At 35.5% G+C, this 20766-nt stretch overlaps 2 protein-coding genes and 1 non-coding gene across 3 annotated transcripts; 2 read left to right on the top strand and 1 right to left on the bottom strand.

Moving 5' to 3' along the window:
• The first annotated feature begins 7076 nt into the window (after positions 1-7076).
• On the top strand, positions 7077-10104 carry LOC146136894 (uncharacterized). The gene is made up of 6 exons (XM_083395990.1): positions 7077-7138; positions 7529-7621; positions 7886-8060; positions 8534-8680; positions 8958-9137; positions 9899-10104. Exons 3-6 carry the CDS (start codon positions 8012-8014, stop codon positions 10006-10008), a joined length of 486 nt encoding a protein of 161 aa, XP_083252116.1. The 5' UTR covers positions 7077-7138; positions 7529-7621; positions 7886-8011; the 3' UTR covers positions 10009-10104.
• Positions 10105-11811: 1707 nt separating this feature from the next.
• LOC146136893 (U4 spliceosomal RNA) lies at positions 11812-11945 on the top strand. The gene has a single exon (XR_014501644.1). It is a non-coding gene; the product is annotated as a U4 spliceosomal RNA (small nuclear RNA).
• A 1110-nt stretch (positions 11946-13055) lies between these two features.
• On the bottom strand, positions 13056-18179 carry LOC146136892 (uncharacterized). Its single transcript, XM_083396277.1, has 5 exons — positions 17928-18179; positions 17072-17219; positions 15970-16076; positions 13896-14030; positions 13056-13067 (listed from the first exon to the last, which is right to left on the bottom strand). The coding sequence occupies exons 1-5, from the start codon at positions 18177-18179 to the stop codon at positions 13056-13058; spliced, it is 654 nt and encodes a 217-aa protein (XP_083252403.1).
• Between the last annotated feature and the right edge of the window lie 2587 nt (positions 18180-20766).

Here is a 20766-nt window from a genome sequence, read left to right as displayed (position 1 = left end):
GCGCACAATTTCTTCTTCTGATAAAAGTCCTACATCTTTTGCTTTTTCTCCAGGCATTCTCTTACGTCGCCTGTTTCTTCTGTTTAGATAAATACACCAGATCAAGCATTTTGTTTGGGTCTGTTTTACAGCAGCTCGGCTCAAACCATCACGAAACGAGTCTTGGCTTTTGGCGCAGATGTGTTTATTGCAGTTTTACGTATTTTTATTAATCTTGTCGACTATTTTCCATCTAGGTTTGTATTTTTGTCAGCGGAGTGCATCGAAGTAACAAACAAAAATATATAATACTTTGTGTTTTCCTATGGTGAAGAATTGACAGTGTTTGTGCTTATAAGCGTGCCAAGCAATTCTTAAGGGGGACGCGAGCTCTAATTCAATGTTTAACTTTATGTAGTGATTTTAATGGTTTAGTTTGGTGTTCATTCTGTTTTTTATGATATGTACAATAAAATTACTCGTGTAAATGACTGAAGACATTGTTCGTGGATTTGCGAAACTCTGCCCAAACTTTACGATTAAAACTTAAAAAAGGTCTCTTTTATTTACTTGTTTTTTTCTTGTTTTGTTGACAATTGTTTTCAGCACAAAGTCTCTGTGAGTACCTTTGCATGTTTTGCGAAGATATAACGTGCATAGAAGATATAACGGTCCTATGCAAATTATAGTTTGGCTAACTTATAGATAAACGACAAATGTTATGTCCCTTTCCAACTATTTTATGTATGATAACAGGCTAAAAACATGTACGGAGACACGAACCTCTTTTTAGCTAATTCAACCAAATAAACTGACAGTTTATTTGGTTGAAACTGAATATTTTTCGCTACGCGCGACCAACGATACACTTTACTATTTTTTATGTTGACTAACTAATATGTAATTCAAACATACCCAATTGGTTGTTGTTGGAGGGGGGCGCAAAGCGCAGACAATTACCAGGGGGGCGCGGTTTAATAAAGGTTAAGAACCACTAAGTTAGACGAAACCAGCTGCACGCAGAATCAGTATCTTGGCTGCTGTGAATGGCTGGCAACAGCATCAGTAAGGGTGGCGTATCAGATGGCATCTGCCACAGCCGCTGGGCGATCTTGCTTATGATCGTTTTTTTCTTGTTGTGAAAATTTTGTAAGCCTCATTTTGGCGCCCCTGTGCCTTGGCGCCCGGGGACATATGTACCCCCCCGCACCCCCCTAGCTACGCCTCTGGGCTTACTATAGGCAAGCCTTCGTCAGGGACTGACACACATAGCTATGTGATATATGCCAGACGAACCTATTTTAAATATACTATCCCTGATAGCAACAGCATATTTATAGGTTTAATTTAATCGTATGATTTACTGCTGCCTTTGGTGTTTTTGAAGTGGAAATTTTTTTGCTACGCCCGGCCGCATACATTACTCAACCTGTCAACAAACTTCCCGCTGAGTATTGCAAACTTGCTTGGCGAACGCAGAAATGTTTTTTTTGCGTGACGCGTATGAACACCCATCATCTTGCTAATGCACGTTTTATAATGCCGAATTTTGAAGTTGAACAGAAGTCATGTTTAGTACATCACAGTTCTGCCAGTACAAGACTAAAATGCTGTGTTTTTTAAAACTCTATGGGTTTATAAAAAAAGATTTCTATGGTTTCAAAAAACAGCTTTACAAACCAGCGTAGTTCAATGTACAAATTCAATAGGCTACATAATGAGGCGCCCCGGTTTGATAATAATTATTCATTATGTGCCAAACGCCCTACTCATGTATTAAATATAGGCATCATACCAAACGAAATCCGGCATTGTCTATGAAATGCAGTGTTCTACACAAATAATTTTTAAATGACTTAAGTCCAAGTCAAGTCTTTTCAAATAAATAACAAGTCAAGTCAAAATTAGAGCAAGTCAATTCCAAGTCAAGTCTTGTCATTGAAATTAAACGTTGAACTTTTAAAGTTTTTTAATTTAAATTGGCTATTAAACTATACTTTAGGACAGTGGTTCTCAACCGCCGGTCCGCGTCAACTTTTCTGCCGGTCCGCCAAATATTTACAATGTTATATCTCAATTGCAAAATGCAAGATGTTGAAAGCTTGTTCTCCAAACGAAGAACTTCGCCAGTTCCGTAATTTGCAGCATTGTGACGTAACATAAAGTTAATTGTCTACTTTGGACTTACCGTACGTTACTAGAGCAGTGTTGTGCACCACTGTTTACAAGTAGGCTACACGTCGTTGAAGTCTTCTTCTTTAAGATAGTTGTACGTGAAAAACTTTCGTATACCACGTATGATATAAGAAAATCAGCAGAAAATTGCTAATTTAATTGAAGTTTCCAGTCTTTGCTAGTCCATCTGCAGCTTAGCCTGTCGTCATATGGAAAATGTGTTAGAAAAATACTTTGGGGAAGCAGAATAATTTCACGGTTTATATAGCTTGGCAATATTTAAGTTGAATGAGGCTGTTATACTATTTCTATAAAATGTTTATTTTTAGCAGACAAAAACATGCAATGATATGTACAGAGACTTCAAAACTAATAAAAGTCTAGAAAATAGGATGAAACAAAAGTATATGAATTGCACAAAATGCGAAAAATTGTTAAGGTGACATTGTAAGGTTTGAAACAAATAGTTGTTCTTTAGTTTAGTAAAGCAATACGCCATTAGCTTTGAAATCACCCGCAAAATGTTGATCAGATGTTGCCAGGACGAAAATGACCTGCTGACCCCAATCAGCGGTCGGCAAACTGTGGGCCGCAGAGCCATTTTTAGTGGGCCGCGAGTTACTTTTGAATAGCTTAGTGTTATCATGCAGATGTGGGCCGCGTGATAGCCGTACATTCATTGCACTTTGTTTTAAAAATATATATGGCTTAGAATTTTTATATTGCCCAAGGGTGGTTTAGACCCACGTGCCAAATGTGGTCCTGACTACCTGTCGAACTATATTTTTTGCCAACTTTAACTATATGTAAACGCTACAAAGTATGTTCTTTGTTTTAGAGTATGTTTTACTTTTTGGTAGTGTTTTGGGCATGAAGGCGCCGTGTAATATTTCACCTTAATATCCTGAATCCGCCACTGTTTTCGTACTGGTTTTACGTAGTGGGCCTTCAATAGCTCTGAAAAGAATACTTTGGGCCGCGACATGAAAAGTTTGCCAAACCGACCACTGCCTTAAACGATTTACGCCCTTTTGGTCCTATAGTCAAGATATTGGCCGGGCTTTTAAATTTGCTAAAAAAAAGTCGCACAGGCGTACTATCATTTGCGCCGACAAGGTTTTGTCGAGATCAGGTGGACAAAATCGTGCGTGAATGCGTATAAACGTGCTTCAAAATAACATTAATAGTTTGGGTGAAAGGCATTAAAATCAAAGTTTGAGTTCGTCAAAGCTTTCAACTGAAAAGGGGCGCCGTGACCGGACGCAGTTATCGTGCTGATCATGCTGCATTGCAACTTTTCAAGTTATTTAAAAATGTGACGTCGATATCAATGCAATTGCTGCCTTGTTGCAAGAATGGATGCGTTTTAATTACAAACTGCTTCTTTGCAACACAAATAAAGGTTGTATTAAAGAGGATCCATCCATCGAAATGGCTAATATATGCATTGCCAACGTTTCTTATGCATTTTTCTTTCTTTAATCTTCTCTTTTATCGGTAATATTTCCTATTTTCTGTTGTAACTTGAGTTCCTTATACCTTCAGGGTCAACTGACTCGATGACCACTTTGTGGTTCTTCGTTGATCCTTTGCTACTGTGTTCGCATTGTAGCAACAAATAAACAGGTATGCCTAACAATTATACGCCTAACAGTATACGACAATAATTTCGAGATAAAAGATACGCGAAAATACGAACAAGGTGGAAAAAGATAACGCCGTTTTTTGGTAAACGTATCGTGGCATCACCAAGTTTTACTTAATCATCTGTTTTACATTTTTGCTTTGGTTAGCGACAAGTTGTTATGTACGAATAGCTTGTTTTAAATTAACCAACATGTAGCTTTTTATATAGCTAACTGACAAAAACACAATTAAACAACCTGTAGTTTTATTTCTAAACCAACATTTCGGCAACCTATGCAAGCCGACTTCGTCAGGGAGCATAGTGCAGAGGCGTAGCCAGGGTATTTTGCCCCCAGAGGCAAACTATAGAATTGGCGCCCCTCCATGTTTAATCACATTTTCTATTAGGCTACAATGACATAATATACCTTACTTTATACGAAAAAACGATTGAAATTTTAATACAACATTGTATTTAAAGAAGAATCGGCCTCATTTTGGCTTTTGAAAGCCTCATTTCGGCGCCCCTGTACCTTGGCGCCCGGGGACATATGTACCCCCACCGCACCCCCCAAGGCGGCTTGTATAGGTTGCCGAAACATTGGTTTAAAAATGAAATTACCAGAGGAGCTGTTTTTAATTTATATTACCATGCCTGCTGGCAACAGTTTATATAAACAACCTGTAGCTTTTCATATAGTTTACTTTTTTGACAAGTAAAGAAATCGCACATCATGCGTGTCACAAAAGGTGAAATGAACTCCAACGGATTGTTGCACGCTTCTGCACACGGCATAACGCGAATAAACAATTGACAACTCGTGACAAAACAGAGACTCTCTCGCCCGCGGCGTTTCTTTTACCGGAAACACTCAAATTGTGCCGAACTCGCAAATTTTTCACAAATGACATTTTTGTCAGAGGTTAAGCTTAGTTAAATACCGAGCGCCAGCACAATTTAAGGATTAACTGACGGTGCAGGTTTTCTTACGAATACATAACGGTGCAGGTTTTCTTAAGAATACATGGTTTTGCTGTTGTTTCTGGGAATTTTTGTGTTTTAATGTTCTTGTTCTCACTATATGCCGTCTAAAAAAATGATTTATTGTAAAGAAAATCTAGCTATTATTGATACTCGAAAACAGGTTACTAAGCCCACAGCCCGAGGAGAGATGTTGCTCTACACAAAGTAAAACACAGTTGAAATGTTGTCGGGTTCAATTTTGAACAACTTACCACAGTTTTTCTTTTAAATACTTCTTCTCGTTTTCGTTTAACGATAATCAACTTATTAAAGTTCGGCACTAAGTTTTATTCTGGCCTTAAAATGTGTGAAAAAGATTGGTGACGCCTGTTATATATATGATTAATTATCTTTTAATTTTCTATATATATATATATATATATATATATATATATATATTATATATATATATTATGTATATAGTATACAGTTAAAGTAGCATTTAAATCAGAGTTTTACCCTGCCCAATGCCTGTGTTTTTTTTTCCTACGAGTTCTTCACTTGGACTTTGTATTCTAGGGAAAGATGTAGAGGTTAAAATTTCCTCTAATCGGTCTAATCAAGCCTTTTTTAATTATGAAGACTCGCAGCATGGGCGTATGTAGTTGTTAGTGTTTCAATACTTCTGAATAAAATGTGATTTGATTTAGATTTTGAAAAAAGGCTTAATCAGACCCATGTATTTGTAAAGGAGAATCAGAAATTTTCCAATATGTTTTTGTTCTAATCTGTGTGTAGACTGATTTTTTTAGCGAGCAATAGTCTATAAAATATTAATAATGAACGCGGGACAGAAACTGGCTTTTATAAGCTTAATAATAACTACATTTCCGATAATAGCATTTTTGAATTTAAAAGGAGGAAATTCAAGCAATTATGAGTCAGGTATTACATAAGAGTAATATTTCATTGGGTTCAGTAATTCAACATACTTGCTAAAAATACTTTTGTTAATTTGACATAATTGTTAAAAATACTTTTGTTAATTTGACATATTCTGTACAACAGATAAAAACAACATTTCAACACAGTTTAAATCATTCTTTGAAAACTAGAAAGTCAAATGAACAAATGTATGTAAATATATCAGATTACCGCTTAAATAAAGGAGAAATAAGGTGGCACTGTATAAAGACAAATTGTATTGGATTCTTGACAAGCTTTCGCACAACCGTGCCTCGCATGTTGAACGTCACCATTCCTATCGCCTTTTACTCGCGCTTATTGTTTTAATTTAAACTTTGACCTGATGAACCACGGTTGTGCGAAAGCTTGTCGAGAATACGATACAAGCCATTTTTTATACTTTATGCTATCCAATTAATGTTCTATTGCGGTCTTGTTCAAATGGTGGATCGCGATCCGGTTCCGGATCTTTTCAACATTTTGTGCAGATCTTCTAATGTAGTCTTGAAAAAATAAAATACTTACTTTTCGACTATTTTAACTATACGCAAGTCCGAAAAATTCGAATGATCTTTCTGCGTACAACTTGTTTACGTTTTGATTCTGTCTTTTGAACTAGATCAGCGCTTCGTTTCTGTTAACGGAAAAGGTATTCAAAAATAATGGTCATATATTTTTTAACACTTTCAATGCAATAAAAACTTGCAAGAAATTCAAAAGAAATGCTGGTATACCTAAAAAGTCGCGCTGGCTTCGCTCGCCACGTGTGCCCTCACTTAGAAAGGTTAAGAAAAACTAAACAAGATTAACTCTTAAAGTTATCGCGTTTCTTCAAAGTAGTTTTATTACACTTTTCATTAGTAGTATGGATGACGACGTTTGGGCTCGAATTTTAAACCAAACAAACGCCTTTTTTCGCGCTTTGCGTCAACACTTTACTGCCTCCTTAAGTGTAACTAAACACGCTTTTAAGGGAAAAAAACGAGGTCCGCCTGATTAAAAGTTGTTCTAACATTTTAATAACACATTTCTCAGATAACATTTTGTGCGGCCCACAAAGCCTTTCTGAGTTTGGTGTTGACTAGCGACAAGAAAAAGGTTGTCGACCCCTGGTCTAAACCAACTCATCATTTTTCTCACTGAAACAATCTTGGTGCTGTAGCACACCCCACTTTTGACTTTTACAAAGTTATCAATATGTTGCAGCCTTGTAGGGCACATTTGCATAAATAAAGCACCATAAAAATTAAAGCGTGACCAATATATTTACTATTCGCGTTTGGTGGATCATCATGTTGTCAGGTTTGACTGTGGTGGATCATGGCATAAATCATTTGAACACCCCTGTTATATTGTATTGCAGCTTCGGTGTTTGCCGTCCTCAGACTGAAATACCCTGGAATTGATTTGTTGCCTCTTCCGTTTGTCGTAAGTAATACAATGTTATATAAAAGGAAAAAGTTGCTTTTAAAATGTGCAAATACACACCTAGCAACATCATCTGATTTAGTTTACAAAAAACAATACTTTACGGACTTAACGTTTTTTTTTTCTTTACGGACTTAACATTGTTTTTTTATACAACTAAGTTTAAAAAAAGATACGCGAAAATACAAATAAGGTGAAAAAACGACGTTTTCAAAGTCTTTTTATACTCAATGATCTGTTTTATAATTGGCTGTGATTAACGTTGATTGTCTAATAACACAAAATAGTTCATCTTCCATAAAGGTTTCACCTTAAAAAAGTTTCTGCAGTTGTTTACCTTCGTCGACGGATGCCTTGATTTACCGAAATGCAATTTTACTTTTCCTCCAGTTTCCTTTAGCGTTTGGCATCTGTTTTTTCCTGAACTTTGCCGCATTGATCTACCTCTGTCTTCTTGAGGGAAAACAGAAAGTTTTCGGCCCAGTAAGTTCACATACAGATTTGCCATAGACTTAGACATAGGACTATTGATAAAAAAGCTGAAGTTGTAATTAAATATACCATTTTTATTCTCCGCCGGCGGTAATCCATGGTTATTATGGGCTTACTTTGTTTTAATAAATTTAATTTTGAATATAAGGCTAACTAAATCTGACTTTTCCAATGAAAATATCGAATTTTTAAGTACACTTATTGCACGATAAGCAAGACAGTTATCTACCACTTACAAGCTAACTTGTTTTTCAGTGGTACTATGCTTGTTCGTCAGTTAGTGGACTGGCTCTTACTGGATGGGTATTTTCATACTCATCCGAAAAACTGTTGTTAACGTTTTTTCTGATCTCGACAACTGGATTTGCAAACATTCTTCTCATGATAATGGCCTTTAAAAAAGCTGAAAATCTCAGAGAAAAATCTTCAGGTAAATAGTAAAAAGAACGACCGAAAAGTGACCTGAATTTCTGTTGCGTGTCTAAAAAATATTTGAACCCAAATGTTTAACCTACAACAATATTGTTAAAATATATCGCTTTGGGTAAAAATAAACATAAATTGCGGTTATATACTAAAATGAGGCTTAATGTCTATCAAAAAACGGGGGGGAAATAATGTAGCATATCATTTTTCGCACTCTGAGAGTCTAAAATTTCGGTAATGATATTCTATCTAGAATCTCAATGACCTTGTGAAAAATGATTTTGATAGTGCTAAATTATATTAGGAATCATATTTAATATTTTATTTTTCTAAAATTTGTAGGCTTTTTACTGTAAAATACATATAATTAATAATGTTTGTTGGATGTATTTTACAGATTATTTTTATACGTCCAGTTGTCCATCAATAGGATATACATTGACACTTATGAATAATCCTGATAAACAATTCGTTTAGGTTTATCTGCAAAGTGGTTTGGCCTCATTGTCGTCACTGGATCAGAATGTTGGGGCGCATACGCTATAATTTATGGAAATAGTTTGTTTTTGACAGCGTCTCTGATGTATGAGGATGGACCCTCCGTTGGAAATGGCACATTAAGAGGTTACCTTTTGTATGGACCTACTGTTAGAAACAGACTAGTGGTTAGTAGTTGGATATCGACAAAAAATAATATTTTTAACACAAAGCTACAGTAAACACCCTACTTCATTAGGACTTTTTGAAAAAACATATTTTTTTTAATTAGACCACTTATACATTATTTTAAGTAACACTGGCAAATCTTTATATTCGATGCATTTTGGGATTTATCATACCAACCCAGACGAGGAGATTAATAGACAAATTTGATCAATGTCATATTATATGTTATTTGTAGGCATCTTTGATCAATCAACTGTTTGCAGCATTGGAATAATTCCTTCAGTTGTCATGTGGTCAGCTTGGATTGTGTCAGACCTTGCTTTGTTTCACCGCTACACAAAACACTCATATGTGTGCTACCCTTGTTTTGTCCTGTTCTGTTTTAGCGTCGTTGGAAATCATTCATTCACCACTGGTGAGCTACAGTACTAATTTTAGTGATTCTCTTAGAGCTTTCTTTAATGCCTCTTTCTATTCCGTTGCATGAAAAAAGTATACCTACAATTAATTGGGTCATCAAGGACGCTGTATGTTGAAATATTTTTGCAATATCGTCTATTTTGTCAATAAAATTTAGGCTAGGACCTAACGTATTAACCTAAATTTGAGTCACATAGTTTAACTATTTTAACGTTTAAAAACAAAAACTTGGCGTAAATAGTTATGAAAACAACATTAATATGAGAAGAACGAGTTATGACCACTGTAATTTGTACTACATTTAGATCGAAAATTGTTACCCTAAATTGTAATAGAAACACGTAAGCTTTACTATCCAAGTAGTTATATTTACTATTTGAATTTTTAATGTTGGGGAATAACACTAATTAACCTTTTTTTAACATACATTTTGGTAGTAAGACATAGTTAAAACTTTATTTACCAGTGTTGCAATGAATTAAAAAACAACTGCTGACTGGAACCGGACCTTTAATTGTCATTTGTTAATTTAATTTGAAATTCGTCTTGACAACACTGCTGATTGCATAAAAAGAAAGCAGAAAGGGTTTAGGTATTTAAATACGACTTTTACTCTTAAATAACATAATTAATTAGCCTAGAGGGGGGTTATAATTATTATTAAGCCCTGGCAGGCATGGTCTTCTGTTTGATATACAAAAACTGCCGTGATGAGAGTTCCCAAAATTAATTTTCATTGAATTAAATTCACTATAGGTCTACCATTTACCGTCAAGATTTATTTGTTCATGGGAGTTGTTTCTTTGGTCGCTTGGGCGTTGAGAGGAAACATCTTTACTAACCCCAAGATGACCAAGTCGGACTAAGTTCAACAAAGCTTATTTTGAAATTAAAAATTCGGTTCCCTTAAAGATAAATACCTACTTTAAATTTATGACGCCTTGTATGGATATCATTAAGTTTTACGGAGCAACCACATACCAAAAGTTTTGGATGTAAAAACTGTAGATACATAAGATATATAATTAACTTGTGCTGTTCCAACAGAAGGTATTAAAAATAATCATTTATTTAAATAAAAGTTGTCATTTCGTTACATTTAGTAATTTTGTATTCAAGCGTGATTAAAATAACACAGTATGTATGTGCATCACTACAGCAAAAAGTTTCTAGAAGATTAGGCTGTATTTTCGAGTGCAGGTTTTGCGATTAGACGCTGTGTAGTAGTTGCTACGGGCAAGTATGCGCTAGCTGTTAAGGTGAGCGCCGACAACTGCTAAGTCTCTTACACGTTTCGTATAGGTATCTGACTCCAAAGAACTGGCCACTAAATTAGTTTTCCTTACCATCTTAAACTCTAGAAACGCACAATTGGTAAACACGATAACGTATTTAAAGTCGCTAGAATAAAAGCTGTATCAAGTAGAATGAATCGCCGAACGTTTTCGGGTGCTGGCCACAACTTAGGGTTCTTCACAGATGTTTTTAGCGTGGTTTAGACCTTAAAAATAGGAATGACCAAAACATTTTTGAAATTGTGTTATGATTTTGTACTCCTTAACGCCCCAAAGTTTAGCAGTTAAATCATCAAACTATGGGAATTCCCCCATTTTGAAATCCTGCTAAATTAGCTCTATTATAACCAAACGATGGCAAATAGTATTGTAAAATGTTATTTGTAATGTATATATATTAACACGCAGTAGGGTAACAGTAGGGTAACAAATCCTGACTGACTGTTCAAGCTCGGTCAATTCGACGCCAAACTGCATTCAAATGGTGTTGAAGAATAAAGGAGATCACACCTGATACTAATGTGTCAGTTTACGAGGGTTGTATAATAAAATACCAACTTAAATTCAAAATAATTACTTTTTTGTACTTTTTCGTTGCTTGTTTCAATTGTATAAGGGCGTATAAACAACAACTATGAGACTCTCTCATTTGTAATGGGTAAAACAAATTTGCGTCAAAAAATAGTTGTGCTTTTGTCAGAGTAGGATTTAAAAATAAACAATTCTTAAATTTACAATTTTATCATACTAAGTACTCTTTAATAGACAGTTTTTTATGCTGTCCCCAACGTCTATAAGTAACTAATATCATATTTTGCTTGTAATTTACGAAATGCACTTTTGTAGCTACTTTGCCGTTGAAATTACGAATTCGATTTTTAACGTTTTTTGTTTGCAATGTAAGTTTTAAAATGTATATATATTATTTTTTTAATTAATTTTTTTGATCTGATTCATTTAAGGCTACAAGTTCAAGGTGTCTTCGCATTGGCCCGAAAGCTGGAAGAAACTAAACAAATAATCTGTTGCTATCGGGCATAGTAACATAAGTAAAAAAAAAATAAATATAAACAAAATAATATTAGTTGCTTAATATTAGTATATCGAAAGCCATTGCAGACTCTTCACCGAATCTGTCGATCAATGATGCAAGCAAAGCACACGAGAAAAACAACTAGTCTGCAGTGAGGTTCGAACTCACGACCTCCGGTCAAGCCGGGACCAAGAGTGTGCAATGGCTTTCGGTATACTAATGATATGTAAGCCGTAATCGTTGGTCAAAAAGCAGCTTCAAAGGGGCTTGATTTCAGTTGTAAACACACATTTGTATGTTCAGGTTTCATTGCTTAATATTATCTCGTACTACAAGTTGTTGACTTTGCGCAGTGGCGATGTCGTAGCTGGTAAGGTTTATCCGAAGCGCGACTATCGCTAGATCAAAACTATACCCAATATCCCCCCAAATGGCTTGGGGTTTTCGCGGCAATATTTGATCGGTTTTAAGAAATCGTTGTCGAAAATTAACCAAAATAAGTAATTTGATTGTATTGGTGTTTGGTATTTGGGAACTGAAATTGCTTTTTTCTTCTTTATTTGCAGGTTTAGGTCTGATTTCGGGGGCTGTATCCTAAATTTGGCAATCTCGAGCCGTAATGAATAATAATTTAGATATATCACCGGTTCTAGGCACGTTCGATATCTTGAAAATGATTTTTTTGCGCAACCTGATTTGATGTTTTGATTTAGGGATGAAGATTTTTTTTTTCCATTTTATGACAAATGTTAATATTTTTGATAACTTTCTTTATTTTTTATTATTTTATCATAAAATATAGACTATCATTGATCAGTCTTAGTATTGTGTTATAATCTAATTATATATTTTTTTTAATCGAACTTGCAATTTTTTTCCCGTTACAATTATGTGCTGTGTGTACTGTCAAATTTCTTGGTAATGCAATAGGTGTATTCTATAATTATTACTATCAGTTCTATAATGGATAGTGGGTATTTAGTCGTTTATGCTTGCCTATATATATATATGTCTATTTTAACACAAGAAAGACATTTTTTAAATGACAAAAGGCTACCGACATCATGACTTGAACTGTATATCGCTCCAAAATGTAAAATTTGCCCCTTGTGTTCGGTGTTTGAATTGGATTTCTCCTTATGAAGATGACGAGATATCAAGAATTTTTATGATTTGCGCAAAAAAGTATTACACACCTTGACACCAAAATTAAGTTCAGTACCGTGTAATACGGATTTATTGGGGCTGAACCACATAAAACCACCGAGAAAACGTTAGCTCCTAAGTCAATTTCTTTATCACAAGTCAAAACGTTTTTAGCTTATATAGGTTTAGCGATGTTATAGATACAAACCACAGATTCTGTTTTTGTAGTCTGGGGCTTGCTTTTCGTTATTAAAAATTACTCCAAAAACACATTGTTAAATCTAAACACAAGTCGCCAAGTGTTTGGGTTTCGAGAATTTAGGACTAGAAATTTTGGGTCGGGCCAAACGGAATTTGCCAACAACCCCTGTGACACATTACGCAAACGCAAAAGTAAAATACAGTTCATTGTCGTCTATACGTGATTGCTATAGGGCGATTATTTTTTGACCTGAAAATGAGAAATTTTGACCTAAAATTTTAAATTTTCACAAATTTTGACCTAAAAATGTATTTAAAAAAAATGTCACCTATTGGAAATACATTGATTGAAACAACGTATTGTTGTTTAATGTACTGCATTAGTGTCTCGGCGTCGTAAATCACACGTTTTACTGACTACCGGCCGAACACAAATCAGTTATTTTTTCGAGTTGATGCAAAACTCATGAAAATGTTTAGTTGATATTTTGGTCATTTCAAAAAGACAAGCAAACGACGCTGGTTGTTTTAGCAAAATATTGTGTAAACAGTTAAAATACTACGTAAAAAGATCTAGTTATCAAATTAGGAAATGGGATAATTGCAAATCACAAGCGAAAAAAGACAGCAAATACTGTTCAATAAATCTGTCCAAATCAGAGATAAACAACTCTATAATGCAAAATGGAAGTTCGAGCTGAGCCTGTTATAAACTATGCCTGGGTGGTTAATTCTGCTAGATCCTGTGCACCGTATATTGCTCTAATGAAGATATAATACAGTTGAAACGTCGTTGAATATAACTTGAAACCAAATGTTTTCGATAAAATTTTAACTAAACGACAGTTTTAAAAAGCGACTATAGTTTTTTAAATTACGTGAACGAATGATTTTGAATTTAAATAATGTTGACACATTTTGACCTAACGTGTAAATTTTGACAAAATTGTGACTTTTTAAGTCAAAAATTAATCTCCTTAGTTAAGTAGTAAATAACAAAAGCACAAAAACATAGAAACAACGATAAGGTAATAGTCAGTTCTTTTCGTGCTTGTTTGAACATGTGCGAGTTGTTCACTATTTCTTGTACGATCGCTCCTTTCTTGTTGAGGTGGGGGAATCGTTCGTCGGGCACAGGCACCCCTAAAAACTTGCACAAGGGTTCCCAACCGTCTTTTGGGTGAAAGATCAGGGTTTGATCCTTCGGTGCGGCCTAAATTATAAGAAAAATGCGAGCGAAGACCTTTGTGAAATGATATCTTAATTGCAAAACCATGTGATATCTAACGGAGTGTTGCTCTTCAAGCAGAATATATAATAGATCGACGTTTCGACGTGCTATACAGAACGTCTTCATCAGGATACTGACGTTACATGTAAAACAGATTCCTTTTTTTTTTCGATTCTAAGGAATCTGTTTGACATGTAACGTCAGTATCCTGATGAAGACGTTCTGTATAGTACGTCGAAACGTCGATCTATTATATATTCTGCTGGAAGGACAACACTCCTTTATATATTATGCCTGGCAACAATAGCTTATTTCATGTGATATTTGTTCACGTGCAAAACGCTTTTTTTAAATAAATAACGAAACAGAAGTAACCGCAAGTTCACAAGTCGCAACTTAAAACTAGAAAAACTAAGTTGAATTATAAATTGTTACCTCTATGGTTATCTAGTGTAAAAGGAAATTTCTGAATAAAATAAATCTAATTTTTTGTATACTGTCTTAAAAATCTTGGCGAATTATAATAACCAATCTTTAAATGCTATAGAGCGCTCTATATGGCACTCATCCGTAAATAAAAGTTAAAAGACCGCTTTATTGCTTCAACAACAAATATGTACACCAGTATAGGTTATATACAAAACACGTTTAAATTTTTCCGTCTGATGCAAATCAATGGTGTTTATTTTGTTCTAAATCTAAGTCCACATTATATGCACGATTTTTTATACTGTTGTTGTCTTCCTAAGAGGCCTGCTAGGCATAAGCAGGTCGAGTCAATTTAGGTAAAAATTTTCTTCACAATTGTGCATCAATTCTGTCTAATACAGGGTTTCTTAAACTGGGGTCCATGGACGCTTTGGGGGTACGTGGACTAGTTTTAGGGGATGCATGAAGGCCTAATTCATCTATTAGCGTATATTTAGGCAATCAATTTTTTAACGAAAAAAGTAGCCCATGTTAAAAATGAAACGTTTTTGCACTGTATATATTTACACTTCATTTAATTTCACATATTTAGGGAAAAGCAAATTTCTGAAGTCTGTTTGTATTATGACGTATATTTATGGCGTCATATTTAAAAATTACTTGCCTACACTGGTCCATGCGAAGCAAAAAAAATTATTAGGGGTCCGCGGTAAAAAAAAGTTTAAGAACCCCTGCTCTAATAACAGTAATTGACGCTTGGTATTTTGTTCATAAGGTTTAATTGTCGTTAACTAAGCAAAATATAGATGCTGTTTTTAACACAAACGTCTGGTTTTATAGTATTAGAGAAGATCAGTGGAGATACATAAGCTGTAAACTACTCAAAACTGTTCGCAGGCTGGTGTAGCTGTAAGCTCCGAGCAATTAAACTGTTTTAAACCACTATTTTTACTTCCGTAATTTAGCAAACCAAACGCACAAGTTTGATCAGCTACATAGCAATTACTTTGAGTACAGCACCTCAAGAAAAGTCGTGATGAGATAATTCAAGCACGTGTACGACATGTGTATTAGAATGTTTTATTTATCTCGTCAAACTAAATAATTAATCATTTAATTCAGTGTTTCTTAATCCGTGAGGTGAACACAGGAGGATTGGTAGGAGGTTGGTTGGATGGACAGGAATTCATCCAAACGCTGAAACATTAATGCTTAATTGTTCGTGCACCAACAAATGCGATCTAGCCCTTGTGAAATCGTCCTTCTAATCAACGACGTTGGTCATAAAGCAGCTTCCGAGGGAAATGATCACAGTTGTTATGAAACACATATGTATGTGTGTGTCTTTCATTCGAATCAACGACTACGATTTACGCGTAATGATAAACGGAGCCCTTAAGAGTATAATCAGATCAAATAAGAATAGTTTGATTTTTTTCTCAAACACGAACGGGGCTCCGCCTCACTGTTGCTTCGTCTCGTGACATCTTACCTGTTTTACCCTGCTATTGTGTTCTCTGTAGCGCATAGTAGCGACTTGGTAATTTGGAGCTGGCAGCGTTAACATGCCTGGCATTGGCGCTGAGTAGGCAACTCTCACTGGAAAAAGATATCAAATTTTGGTAAGCATAGACTATTAATTTGTTATGTTTACGATCCCTTAATCCACATGGGTTATCAAACCCCCTTTACGCGACCCATATGTTTGAGTATTACGTTTTGTATCCACAAAGCTCGTGTACTTTTAGGGTAGAATGATCTGCAATATACGGTCAGGATTTCAGATTAATGTAAACAGCGTATACGGACAAGACACCGACGCGTTCTAAAAGCAAAACTGGCGATTTATGAAAAACTTTTTTAGCTAAACATTTGTTTTCAGGGAATGCTTTGAAATCAAGTATACAACGTTCAGTTTGGTTACACCAATGGTTTGTCGCAAAGCAATTACCAGGGTTAAGATAGCGATGTTGGAATATGATTGACTCTATAGTATACAATTGTCACACAGAGACCACAAAAGAATCGCTAAACATGTAAGTTGAACGACATTGCATTTTCGTTGTTAAGGATTATAATACCCAGTTTACGGCGGCAATTAAGGCCTTATAGATTGTCGGAAAAAATATCACATTGGCACTAAGCCTTAATATATTTAACTTTTTTATTGTATTTGCTTAACAACTTGGCCGACGCGCTAAAAGTTGCATTCTTTAAGATTAAATTAAAAAATATTATAGCAGCTCGTAAAACAATTCGATTGACATGGTCTATAGTACATTTAGAAAATAAGTAATTATAAACAGGACATTATTTCGAGTTTAACACGACATTGTTGCGAGGGTTTTTTAGTTTTTCTGCACTCAATAGTTGCTCTGTAACATAAACAATAAAATAGTACAACCAGGGCTGCTGAGTCGGAGCCGTAACTAAGTTAGGTAAATGTGTAAAATACAGGCTGTAGAGTCGCACCCGACAAAATCGTACATTTGGCCGGAGTAGGACTTGGGACTCGGGAGTCGGACTCAGGTTTATTTTTCGGTCGGAGTCGGATTCGGGTTATTTTTAATTGACTTGGCAGCCCTGGTACAAACCTTGTGCACCATAGAATGCCCTAAGTTTTCTTCCGGTCGGTGTAATCAGAGAAAGAAATTGACCAAATCGGTGCCGCCTTATGGTTTCCTGATGGTGCTTGAAGCTTTTCGTCCATTCCTCGTCACTGTCTCTTTCACAGTGCACTATCTAAAATTATATTAGTTTAGAAATGCCATCCACGCCAGACCGTTATTTATTAATGTCGCTTAGCATTTAAGTCGAAAAAAAAAACAGGTTGAGAAACACTGATTTAATAACTTGAACTGCAAAATGTAAAATGTTCAAATAAAACCACTGTTAAATAATAAAGTTTAAACGAGCTATGCACCGAAAATTTAGGCCGCTCGAATTTTATTTTTTTTTATTTTTTTTTTAAGTTTATTTTTCGTGCAATAGCACTGAAATGAATGGGAATTTTAAATAATATGCTATTCATTAAAACATTTAACAACTAATAACAAACATTTCAGATAATATTCTAAAGTTGGTCGACATCAGTGGTGAAAGTACAGGTCAAAAGAGTTCCTTTTTACGAAACGTTGTCCGGATTTTTTTTTTAGATATGACCCATAGTGGCAAAAAAAAAACACACACAGATGTTCTGTTTTAAAAAAAACAGATGTTCTGTTTTTTACTTTTTTTACAAGTCCGTCCCGCCATCCCCTTGAATGTATAACTAAACAGTGATTTCAGTAGCATTTCGAGCACAACATCGAACGCCGTCCTCAGTTTTTCCTTATATTACTTGTTTTAGACATGCTGTTGTGACGTAACTGTGCGACGTCATCCATGAAAACTTCCATTCGTTCCGGTAAGAAATTTGTTCGGCTTTTACCTCTGGTGTGCGATACATACCTTGGCGTCGGGAAATGCGTTGTGCAGTGCTTCCCACAGTTTTGCAGACGGTAGATCGGTGATCGCATCGACGTCCTTGAACATCTCGCGAAACTCCTCAGTCGTGCATCCTTCGTCCAGTGCTTTTATCAGCTGGTCGCCAAGGTACCAGAACTGGTCTTCTATGTGGTAGGTCTTGAAGCCGAGGATTCGTAGCGCATGGCACAACGTCGTCGTACCGGTTTTTGCAAACCCGCTACCTATTACTTTCATGTCAGGGCTTCCTAAGCTTTTTATGAGAACTGGAACAAATAATGGAAATCGATTCAAACTCTTTCGTCATGGTGAGATTATTCCAGCGGTTGTACGACATATGTATTAGCATGTATTTGAATCACTTGCAAATATGAGGACATGTCCCCTTTGAAGGAAAATATATATTTTTGTCAAATGTATCGACGTAAATGCAGACATTTTAGTGAAAAGGAGCTGTTTATTTAACTGGTGAAAATGAAAGAAAGTTTAATGCTGCCTTCATTAAAATTACAATGTTAGTCAATTTCAACTTCCATTACCAAAAAAATAATCTCATCTTCCCATAAGTACATATGTCAAACTTTTTGTGTTACCATAAGGTGTAGCATTGTGTCGACGACTCTCCCCAGAAAAAAAATCTGCAAAATTAATCTACATAATTGATGCACTTAGTGTGCGCTCTTGGCCGACGTATTACGCTTTAGCACGATTGCATTATTTCTCAGTAACCATTGAAAACTTGATACAGCTATATATAAATCTAAAATGGACAATTTCAGTTTAACATTTGCACACGAGTTTGACGGTAATGGAACACAAGGTCTTCGTAACGGTTTTAGCAAACCCGCTTCCTATTACTTTCAAGTCAGGGATTCCTAAGCTTTGATGACCACTATAGAACAAATAATGTTTCAGTTTGGAATAAGGCGTACATAAGAAGTATTCAGTTAGGAATAAGGCGTACATAAGAATAAAACCTATAATAGTCGTAATAATGACGAAATCGGAATCAGACCTAAATGGTCAAAATAAGGCCAGATACAACCTTTATTTAACCCCAAACAGCATCAATAACTATCACTATAACTCCCCGAATATTTTCAACCCTAACCCGATTCCTAGCACCACCAACTACCCGCCCATAACCCCAAACGGGGGTAAAAATCCGGGGCCAGAACGAAATCTTTGATAAATCGGGTCACGGATACGTAGATCAAAAGACTAAAAGCGACAACTAGAAAAATAACACAGCAGCCACATGCAGACCCTGTAAGGCTATACTTTCTAGACAGACACAAGCCATAACACCGGAACGGAAGTTCGTAACAAGTGCAAGAAAATTGGCATACACATAATAAAAGTTGGCAAAAAGGTATAGTTAAGGAGGGGGAAGTGGCCAGGTGCCTCTTAATTCGACTCTCCTGCTATTGCTCTGCCGGCTGAAGTTGTCTAACTATATTAGAAAGGCTCTAACAAACGCCACGACCGCATTTCAAAAGTCAAACATTTATACGCGCATGGAACTTTAACTAACTGGAGTCGTTTTGGTTCTCCTTTCGTGCAGTGAATGTTTGTAAAACTAAGAAAAAGTGCATTGGAAAAAAATGTTATCTTTACTAAGAAAGGAGAGCTTTTGTGAAAAAGCCATCTCTAGTTCTAAAAAATCTTTAGTCCGCTTCCAACTTAACTTAACTTTAGCCACCTGACCAACAAGGATAAGTTACGGATCTAACTTACCCATAAAGCTGCCATTATCCAGTATGACTTTCATATCTGCCAAGACAATCGCATGTTTTGCGAAGTTTTTAGTGAGATGTTAAACCACTTATGCCTGAGGCTATTAGAAAAAAAAATACAAATTCGGACGTGCAAGGAAAAACAACACGCCAGGAATGTATAAACGTCCGAGGAATATTTACAAATCAAGGCCTATCCTCTATCAAAGCATAAGGCGTAAAATTATTTATTTATTTTTTTTTAATTTTTATTCATTGATGGTTCGAATGCACACTTGTCGATTAGAACCCCCCAAAACCAACCATTGGCTACGCGCCTCTGACTATGTCAGTTACTTCAATATCAAAACACACAATAATGACTAGAAGCGTCAGAAAAAACTTCAAAACAAAATGTAGGTTTTTATGGTGAAAAAGTTGCATGTAGATTTTCTTATTAACAACTCGGTCGCAAGTTTTTTCACCAATATTTTAACCAGCAGGATTTTCGAACAAGCAACCAAACACCTGCTTCACTACAAAAATTTGTTTACCTTATTATTAATATGTACTCAAACTCGAGAACAATTTCAAGTTGTAAAAAGTTTGTGTCTGCAAAATTTTTGTTTGGAAGATGATAGATGCAGAAGGATGGCATTTTAAAAACTTTGGGGACACCTTGTAACCACAAATCTAGAATTTGGTCGTAATTTGTTGCCACCAGGGTCTTCAGTGTAACATTCGTACAACTACTTTCAATCGATTCAACGGTATTGGATCTGATCGCGATAAACTTTGTCTAAAATATCGGGTATCGGATTAACATGTCAAGTATCGGTCATCCCTAATCGTTTGGTACACACATTACAACGCAAAGCTTAGTCGGGAGTTTATTGGACCCTATACTTCTTCATTAGCAATAAAGTTTAGAGGCATTCATAAAGCTGCCTTCCGAATTTTTTTCGTTAAACGTGATCGTTGGAAATCCTAGTTTTTGGAAAAATGTTACGAATGACCTCTTCGGGACTTTCGGAACAAAAAGTGTAAATAAAGATTACAACATCGTATGGAAAACGAGATTTTTTTTTTAGTTTATTTGACAAATCTTG

Source organism: Ascidiella aspersa, chromosome 8 (assembly GCF_963924565.1).
Source record: "Ascidiella aspersa chromosome 8, kaAscAspe10.2, whole genome shotgun sequence".
NCBI lineage: Eukaryota > Metazoa > Chordata > Ascidiacea > Phlebobranchia > Ascidiidae > Ascidiella > Ascidiella aspersa.
This window is presented reverse-complemented; position numbering and strand designations above follow the sequence as displayed.